Below are 8,303 nucleotides of genomic sequence, written 5' to 3'. Positions count from 1 at the left end.
AAATTTCCAGTTGTACGAGACAGCTGCTCATAACTTTACACAAGATATCAACTGAGAAACACACTGGAAAACCAGCTTATCTATTCTCTTTTTGGATCCACCCTCACAGCTGTCAGCTACAGTTTAGTGGGTTAGATAAGCCTCAGAAATGCAGCCATGTATTGGCAGCAAACACAGAAAATGACTTTTATCAACATGTTGGAAGGTTTCCAACAAATCTATTAATATTTCTTAACCTAGATTTCAAATCTGGCTCAACATTTTGAACAGAGGAAAGACTCTAGCACTGATACAGGTCTGAAATATTTGCACTTTGCCTTCCACTGCTGCACTTCTGTATTTCACTTGATGTTATTTGTTCTATGTACTCTGTGTTTAACTGTATTCTATTATTGTTATTATGGTTTCACTTGGTGCACATATGGTGGCACTTGCAGCTGCATTTCTTGTATGAAAGGTGCCACACAAATGAAGTTGTTAATAATAATAATAATAATAATAATAATAATAATAATAATAATAATAATAATAATAATAATAATAATAATAATAATAAGTAGAAGAAGAAGAAGAAGAAGAAGAAGAAGAAGAAGAACTGGAGTTAGACGCAAAAAGGAATCCCAGTATTTCTTTCTTTTTGCCAGATTAAACATATTTTTCTGCAGTAACAACTGAAAGGGTCCGTTTAGTAAAATCGTGTGATCAAAGTCTTTTTAAACTTAGAGTAGGTCCATTTCCTACCTTGTTTTGACCTGGTCCTATAAAATGACATCTAAAACGTATTTTAGAAATATAGAAGGATGAATCGGGGTGTAGTTACATGAAGATCACTTGCACCGCCTTCCTGCAGACTATCTTGAAGGAGGGTCTGGGAGTGTCCATGCTCTCTTTCAAGTATAAACCCCCCCACTGTTTGGACTGATCACGGCATTCAGTCAAGCCTCAGACGAAGTCAAGATGACCAGCCTCACTGCTAGGGATAAGGACACAGTCAGGGCCTTCTGGGCTAAAGTGTCTTCAAAGGCGGATGACATCGGCACAGATGCTCTCTGCAGGTAGATAAAATACTGACTGAATCTGGTCCAGCGTTGATTGATTCATTTGCATGCGCACGCACTCATATTTTTCTGTTTCTGATTCTAGGATGCTGACGGTGTACCCGCAGACCAAGACTTACTTCGCCCACTGGAATGACCAGAGCCCCACCTCTCCATCAGCCAGGAAGCACGGCATGACTGTGATGTCTGGAGTTGCAGATGCTGTGAGCAAAATCGATGATCTGAAAGGAGGTCTCCTGAACCTCAGTGAGCTGCACGCCTTCACTCTGCGTGTGGACCCCGCTAACTTCAAGGTGCGGAGTCAAAGTGATTCTATCAAGTGTGGATCAAACTTAGAGCATCGAGGGGTTTCCAGACATATGTAACATCTGTGTGACTGTCTTTTTCCAGATTCTCTCTCACAACATCCTTGTGGTCATGGCCATCATGTTCCCCAAGGATTTCACCCCTGAGGTCCATGTTTCTATGGACAAGTTCCTGGCTTCTCTGGCTCTGGCCCTGGCTGAGAAATACCGATAAACAGCAGGAGAAGATGACGGAGACTGCAGCATGAGCTCACTCTGCATGATGATGAATAAATACATCAATACAAAAATGCTGAGCAGTTGTTTTTTGTGTGTTTTTCGTTCGTTTGTGCTGATTTGTGTGATGTGAGAGTAGATCAAAAGTCGCAACTACAGAACAAAGTAGACTTAAGAATAATCAAAATCAAATTTTACACTTGACATTGCAGCTGCAACAATCAGTCGATTGGGAGCTATTTTAAAGCAAGAATGAAAACATTCCCTCCTTCCAGCTAATCCAGCGTTCTTGTAAATTGAACATCTTAGCACTGTTGGTCTGACAAAACAAGACATTTGAAAGACGTTACCTTAGAATGTGGGAAATTCTGATGGACGTTCATCGATTAATTTACAAAATGATCGACACATTATTATTATTATTATTATTATTATTATTATTATTATTATTATTATTATTAGTTAGTGTTTCTTACTTAACGGTGAAATCAGCGTTTTTTTTCAGAATACTGGCATAAATTAACTTTTACGTGGCGTTCATCAGTTGTTAAAGATTAAAAATCTTTTGTAAAAACTAATGAGTCACATGTGACAACTGCCAGAAAACTACTTTGTGCGTCCTGTTCTTCTCCTTTTCGTTATTATTGTTGTTGGTGTTGAATTAAGAATATAAATTATTAAATGCCCACCATTTCACAGTGTTGGCCATAAGGCAGAAGACTGCAATGAATTAACAACCCGGAAGAGAAAAACTGTGACTTCAGACATAGTAAACCTGATATTTTGACAACTTTTTCCTTTAAAATCGACTTTTCTTTTCTTTCATCTGTTCGAATGGCGAACCAAAAGCCACGTTGTTAACATTTAATGGAAACAAGATATTCATGGAAGTATTTATTTCTGTATGATCTCAGTTACATTCTTTTTCATAAGATGGTTTTCGGTTTTATTTCGTGTTTTTCGTTTTTTAAATGTATATAATGTTATTTAATAGCAATAATATTTAGTACTAATCGTAGTGATAGTAGTAGTAGTCGCACTGTTGTTATGTGTATTAATGGATTTGATACGGATATTCAGAGATGTTTTAACCCAATAAACTCGAAGAGAACTGTTACGTTTTTTCAGAATTAGTATTAGTATACGTAGTGTCTTTTTCTTAGTTTTTTACATTTTACCTTTTGTTCCTCTCCAAATTGGAGGTCTGTGTCTAATATTCACTGTTTTGTTTTGTCTTGATATAGGCTCGTTTATTTTGGACAGCATCATAGACAAACAACTTCTTGAATTTGCTTCATTTTTATTTGCTTTTGAGACAAAAACAAGCAGTTTTCCAACAAATGATCATCATGAGATGGTCTTGTGTTGCAGCTCTCTAGTGGTACTGCCTTCCCAGGGAGGACACCACCACTGACAGGAACTTCTGGAAGGCTGCCTGGATGTCAGCAGTGAAGGCTTTACCCAGCTTGGCAGCAACCACGATGGTCAGGCAGTCAGACAGCAGCTGCAACAAGCATCAGAAAATATTAGCGTGAAAGGTGGGACGGTTTTTGGAATAATGGTTGAATATGGGCAACAACAGCTGCATTAATTCCACAACTTTACCCTGAAATTGTCGGGGTCGACGTGCAGTTTCTCGGAGTGCAGCACACTCAGCTCAGCATAGGTTTCCTTGATGTTGTCCATGTTCTTCACAGCCCGGTCCAGACCGTGGAGGATAGTTTTTCCATGAGTCGCTATCATTGGATTTGAAATGATAGCAGCGGCGTTGTAGAGGTTTCCAAAGTTGCCGAAATACCTCTGAGTCCAGGGGTAGACGACCAGACACCTGAGGAAACATGCAAAAACGTGAATGTTACAGGGTAAGACTGAGACATGAAATCTGTGCACCAAGAAGATGAACGTGTGTGCATACAGTACACGAATGATAACCCTCCGTTATGAATGCAAAATAAAACATGTTTCACCTGGAAAGAGCTGCGGGTCCCACCGTCTCATAGTCCATCTTGGCGAAGATGTCCTGGATGGTGGCGCGCTCGAAATCTGTCCATTCAACCATTTTGCTGGCTCTAGTTTTTACTGTGCGGGTCAGAAGATCCTGGGCTCACAGGCACCAGATGCAGCTTTTAAAGCAAATGTGACCCCTTCCAGATGCATGCGTTTGGGCGGTAGGCTGGGCAAGTGCTGTGTTAATGATTATCGCAACAGTGATAAGAGAATGACGCATCTGCACCGCTTATCTGTTTCTGAGGAAATAGTGTCGCTTGGCCACAAAGGTTTGCCATTCAACAATGCAAAGTAATGCAAAGGGATTCACACCCACATTGATTTCATTAAAATGGCAGGGTACAGACACCAAGCGTGTTTTAAGAGGCGGTAATGTAAAAACTGTTAACAATCTTGCTTTCCCTTTATGTAAAAATCTTTTGTTCACGGGGGCGCAAATTCAAGTGACCACAGACTGGACACACAGACGGATAAATGCAAATTGATAACCAACATGCCCAGAGACAGACAACAACTGACCGCAGCAAAATTCAGCCGTGAACCCAAATCCCACATCCCTGAAGGTCGGGATCAGCACCTTGGACAGTGATCTGAAACTTCCGGTGCAAAATGTTGAACTATCACATGCTGAAAAACAGATATAAATGAAAGATGTTAAATGACCAGCTGAGCCGAACAGGGAGGCAGAATGGGCTAAACTGCAGGTTCTGAAGTGATAACTGACTTGTAAAATGTGAGCAAAAATCTTTTAAAATTTAGAGTCGATCCATTTCCTGCCTAATGGTTTCACCTGATCCTATAAAATGACGTCTGAAATATATTTCAGATACCATGATAATTCGATATGTTTGCTGATAATCATTTCTGACAACATGATTCGGGGTGTGGTTCCATGGGAAGATTACGGGTTTTTTTTTTTTTTTTTTTTTACTTGCACCGCCTCCTGCAGACTATCTTGGAGGAGGGTCTGGGTGTGTCCATGCTCTCTTTCAAGTATAAAACCCCCACACGCTGTTTGGACTGATCACGACATTCAGTCAAGTCTCAGACGAAGTCAAGATGACCAGCCTCACTGCTAAGGACAAGGCCACAGTCAAAGCCTTCTGGGCTAAAGTGTCTTCAAAGGCGGATGACATCGGCACCGATGCTCTCTGCAGGTAGATAAAATACTGACTGAATCTGGTCCAGCGTTGATTGATTCATTTGCATGCGCACGCACTCATATTTTTCTGTTTCTGATTCTAGGATGCTGACGGTGTACCCGCAGACCAAGACTTACTTCGCCCACTGGAATGACCAGAGCCCCACCTCTCCATCAGCCAGGAAGCACGGCATGACTGTGATGTCTGGAGTTGGAGATGCTGTGAACAAGATCGACGATCTGAAAGGAGGTCTCCTGAACCTCAGTGAGCTGCACGCCTTCACTCTGCGTGTGGACCCCGCTAACTTCAAGGTGCGGAGTCAAAGTGATTCTATCAAGTGTGGATCAAACTTAGAGCGTCGAGGGGTTTCCAGACATATGTAACATCTGTGTGACTGTCTTTTTCCAGATCGTCTCCCACAACATCCTTGTGGTCATGGCCATCATGTTCCCCAACGAATTCACTCCTGAGGTCCATGTTTCTATGGACAAGTTCCTGGCTTCTCTGGCTCTGGCCCTGGCTGAGAAATACCGATAAACAGCAGGAGAAGATGACGGAGACTGCAGCATGAGCTCACTCTGCATGATGATGAATAAATACATCAATACAAAAATGCTGAGCAGTTGTTTTTTGTGTGTTTTTCGTTCGTTTGTGCTGATTTGTGTGATGTGAGAGTAGATCAAAAGTCGCAACTACAGAACAAAGTAGACTTAAGAATAATCAAAATCAAATTTTACACTTGACATTGCAGCTGCAACAATCAGTCGATTGGGAGCTATTTTAAAGCAAAAATGAAAACATTCCCTCCTTCCAGCTAATCCAGCGTTCTTGTAAATTGAACGTCTTAGCACCGTTGGTCTGACAAAACAAGACACTTGAAAGACGTTACCTTAGAATGTGGGAAATTCTGATGGACGTTCATCGATTAATTTACAAAATGATCGACACAGTAAACAGTAATAAAAAAAATGTCGTTAGTGTTTCTTACTTGACATAATGTTAGGATCAGTTGCAATATTTGTAACATCAGTTGTGATATTTCATAGTTCTGCATAAAATAGTTTCATATGTCGTCTGTTCGTACAAACATAACAAATTTCAAATGCAACCTTTCAGTGAAATCAGCGATTTTTTCAGAATACTGGCATAAATTAACTTTTATGTGGCGTCCATCAGTTGTTAAAGATTAAAAATCTTTTGTAAAAACTAATGAGTCACATGTGACAACTGCCAGAAAACTACTTTGTGCGTCCTGTTCTTCTCCTTTTCGTTATTATTGTTGTTGGTGTTGAATTAAGAATATAAATTATTAAATGCCCACCATTTCACAGTGTTGGCCATAAGGCAGAAGACTGCGATGAATTAACAACCCGGAAGAGAAAAACTGTGACTTTAGACATAGTAAACCTGATATTTTGACAACTTTTTCCTTTAAATTCGACTTTTCTTTTCTTTCATCTGTTCGAATGGCGAACCAAAAGCCACGTTCTTAACATTTAATGGAAACAAGATATTCATGGAAGTATTTATTTCTGTATGATCTCAGTTACATTATTTTTCATAAGATGGTTTTCGGTTTTATTTTGTGTTTTTCGTTTTTTAAATGTATATAATGTTATTTAATAGCAATAATATTTAGTACTAATCGTAGTGATAGTAGTAGCAGTCGCACTGTTGTTATGTGTATTAATGGATTTGATACGGATATTCAGAGATGTTTTAACCAAATAAACTCGAAGAGAACTGTTACGTTTTTTCAGAATTAGCATTAGTATACGTAGTGTCTTTTTCTTAGTTTTTACATTTTACCTTTTGTTCCTCTCCAAATTGGAGGTCTGTGTCTAATATTCACTGTTTTGTTTTGTCTTGATATAGGCTCGTTTATTTTGGACAGCATCATAGACAAACAACTTCTTGAATTTGCTTCATTTTTATTTGCTTTTGAGACAAAAACAAGCAGTTTTCCAACAAATGATCATCATGAGATGGTCTTGTGTTGCAGCTCTCTAGTGGTACTGCCTTCCCAGGGAGGACACCACCACTGACAGGAACTTCTGGAAGGCTGCCTGCATGTCAGCAGTGAAGGCTTTACCCAGCTTGGCAGCAACCACGATGGTCAGGCAGTCAGACAGCAGCTGCAACAAGCATCAGAAAATATTAGCGTGAAAGGTGGGACGGTTTTTGGAATAATGGTTGAATATGGGCAACAACAGCTGCATTAATTCCACAACTTTACCCTGAAATTGTCGGGGTCGACGTGCAGTTTCTCGGAGTGCAGCACACTCAGCTCAGCATAGGTTTCCTTGATGTTGTCCATGTTCTTCACAGCCCGGTCCAGACCGTGGAGGATAGTTTTTCCATGAGTCGCTATCATCGGGTTTGAAATGATAGCAGCGGCGTTGTAGAGGTTTCCAAAGTTGCCGAAATACCTCTGAGTCCAGGGGTAGACGACCAGACACCTGAGGAAACATGCAAAAACGTGAATGTTACAGGGTAAGACTGAGACATGAAATCTGTGCACCAAGAAGATGAACGTGTGTGCATACAGTACACCAATGATAAACCTCCGTTATGGATGCAAAGTGTCTCACCTGGAAAGAGCTGCGGGTCCCACCGTCTCATAGTCCATCTTGGCGAAGATGTCCTGGATGGTGGCGCGCTCGAAATCTGTCCATTCAACCATTGTGCTGGCTCTAGTTTTTACTGTGCGGGTCAGAAGATCCTGGGCTCACGGGCACCAGATGCAGCTTTTAAAGCAAATGTGACCCCTTCCAGAAGCATGCGACTGGGCGGTGGGCTGGGCAAGTGCTGTGTTAAAGACCACCAACAATGATAAGGGTATCTGCACAGCAAAGATTGTTTCTGAGACGCATTCAAAACGAAGTTCGGTATGCATATATCAGCAAACCGATCTTCTCTCTGTATGTCTCTATTTAGCCAGTGTAACATTTAATTCATGTTATTCTTTTCTACCCAGATGCCGTTTGACATGAGAATGAAAATTCATACAGATATCTGATTATGATAAATATTGCAGGCTTTGTTTTACTATCATAAGTTCACAGTTGTAGAGACGGTAATTGTGCCCTGGAAACGCCACATCACCACCAGAGGGCGCTTCAGTCGATATCGTCCTACAGCCTGACGACTGCAAAACACGCCATCCCCATATTCAGACTCCAGATTAGCATCAGGTGGTATGATCAGTGATCTGTTCTTTCTCCCATCGTGCCAAATGTTTGTAGGTTGCTGTTATACTTTCTCATTCCTTCCTCATTTTAGATTTCTAAACGGTGTATTGCATTGCATGATGTGCCTGTAAACATGGATCAAGAATGCTCTTGAGAATGTTCTCCAGAACGTGCACTATCCATCAACTGATCACTAGGTCCAATATTCTGATAGGCTCATTGATCAGTCCCCCCACCCCCCGCCTGTCTTTATGAAATCGGGACTGTCTGTCCATAACCAATCAGGTCAATCAGGAAATTCGACGCTGTAAAGAATCTCTACAACCTACAAATACAATATCCAATTGTTACTTGATAATCACATGATTTTAAGCGGCTTTCCTT

General features: G+C 40.7%; 4 protein-coding genes across 4 annotated transcripts; 2 read left to right on the top strand and 2 right to left on the bottom strand.

The window, feature by feature from the left end:
- The first annotated feature begins 957 nt into the window (after nucleotides 1-957).
- LOC143333963 (hemoglobin embryonic subunit alpha-like) lies at nucleotides 958-1,577 on the top strand. Its single transcript, XM_076752391.1, has 3 exons — nucleotides 958-1,055; nucleotides 1,144-1,351; nucleotides 1,449-1,577. The coding sequence occupies exons 1-3, from the start codon at nucleotides 958-960 to the stop codon at nucleotides 1,575-1,577; spliced, it is 435 nt and encodes a 144-aa protein (XP_076608506.1).
- Nucleotides 1,578-2,954: 1,377 nt separating this feature from the next.
- On the bottom strand, nucleotides 2,955-3,638 carry LOC143333889 (hemoglobin subunit beta-2). Its single transcript, XM_076752264.1, has 3 exons — nucleotides 3,547-3,638; nucleotides 3,185-3,407; nucleotides 2,955-3,083 (listed from the first exon to the last, which is right to left on the bottom strand). The coding sequence occupies exons 1-3, from the start codon at nucleotides 3,636-3,638 to the stop codon at nucleotides 2,955-2,957; spliced, it is 444 nt and encodes a 147-aa protein (XP_076608379.1).
- A 1,007-nt stretch (nucleotides 3,639-4,645) lies between these two features.
- Nucleotides 4,646-5,265, top strand: LOC143333965 (hemoglobin embryonic subunit alpha-like). Its single transcript, XM_076752395.1, has 3 exons — nucleotides 4,646-4,743; nucleotides 4,832-5,039; nucleotides 5,137-5,265. Exons 1-3 carry the CDS (start codon nucleotides 4,646-4,648, stop codon nucleotides 5,263-5,265), a joined length of 435 nt encoding a protein of 144 aa, XP_076608510.1.
- Nucleotides 5,266-6,734: 1,469 nt separating this feature from the next.
- LOC143333992 (hemoglobin subunit beta-2-like) lies at nucleotides 6,735-7,411 on the bottom strand. The gene is made up of 3 exons (XM_076752437.1): nucleotides 7,320-7,411; nucleotides 6,965-7,187; nucleotides 6,735-6,863 (listed from the first exon to the last, which is right to left on the bottom strand). Exons 1-3 carry the CDS (start codon nucleotides 7,409-7,411, stop codon nucleotides 6,735-6,737), a joined length of 444 nt encoding a protein of 147 aa, XP_076608552.1.
- Nucleotides 7,412-8,303: the final 892 nt, after the last annotated feature.

The sequence above is a fragment of the Chaetodon auriga genome, chromosome 16 (genome assembly GCF_051107435.1).
Source record: "Chaetodon auriga isolate fChaAug3 chromosome 16, fChaAug3.hap1, whole genome shotgun sequence".
Classification (NCBI taxonomy): domain Eukaryota; kingdom Metazoa; phylum Chordata; class Actinopteri; order Chaetodontiformes; family Chaetodontidae; genus Chaetodon; species Chaetodon auriga.
This window is presented reverse-complemented; position numbering and strand designations above follow the sequence as displayed.

What these genes read in the sequence shown, in the direction of transcription:
- LOC143333963 (XM_076752391.1), top strand. Translation starts at nt 958, where the DNA reads ATGACCAGCCTCACTGCTAGGGATAAGGACACAGTCAGGGCCTTCTGG. An exon ending in GGCACAGATGCTCTCTGCAG is followed by an intron (nt 1,056 to 1,143) that starts GTAGATAAAATA and finishes TTCTGATTCTAG; the next exon opens with GATGCTGACGGTGTACCCGC. An exon ending in TGGACCCCGCTAACTTCAAG is followed by an intron (nt 1,352 to 1,448) that starts GTGCGGAGTCAA and finishes GTCTTTTTCCAG; the next exon opens with ATTCTCTCTCACAACATCCT.
- LOC143333889 (XM_076752264.1), bottom strand. Translation starts at nt 3,638, where the DNA reads ATGGTTGAATGGACAGATTTCGAGCGCGCCACCATCCAGGACATCTTC. An exon ending in GGACCCGCAGCTCTTTCCAG is followed by an intron (nt 3,408 to 3,546) that starts GTGAAACATGTT and finishes ATGTTTCCTCAG; the next exon opens with GTGTCTGGTCGTCTACCCCT. An exon ending in TCGACCCCGACAATTTCAGG is followed by an intron (nt 3,084 to 3,184) that starts GTAAAGTTGTGG and finishes TGCTTGTTGCAG; the next exon opens with CTGCTGTCTGACTGCCTGAC.
- LOC143333965 (XM_076752395.1), top strand. Translation starts at nt 4,646, where the DNA reads ATGACCAGCCTCACTGCTAAGGACAAGGCCACAGTCAAAGCCTTCTGG. An exon ending in GGCACCGATGCTCTCTGCAG is followed by an intron (nt 4,744 to 4,831) that starts GTAGATAAAATA and finishes TTCTGATTCTAG; the next exon opens with GATGCTGACGGTGTACCCGC. An exon ending in TGGACCCCGCTAACTTCAAG is followed by an intron (nt 5,040 to 5,136) that starts GTGCGGAGTCAA and finishes GTCTTTTTCCAG; the next exon opens with ATCGTCTCCCACAACATCCT.
- LOC143333992 (XM_076752437.1), bottom strand. Translation starts at nt 7,411, where the DNA reads ATGGTTGAATGGACAGATTTCGAGCGCGCCACCATCCAGGACATCTTC. An exon ending in GGACCCGCAGCTCTTTCCAG is followed by an intron (nt 7,188 to 7,319) that starts GTGAGACACTTT and finishes ATGTTTCCTCAG; the next exon opens with GTGTCTGGTCGTCTACCCCT. An exon ending in TCGACCCCGACAATTTCAGG is followed by an intron (nt 6,864 to 6,964) that starts GTAAAGTTGTGG and finishes TGCTTGTTGCAG; the next exon opens with CTGCTGTCTGACTGCCTGAC.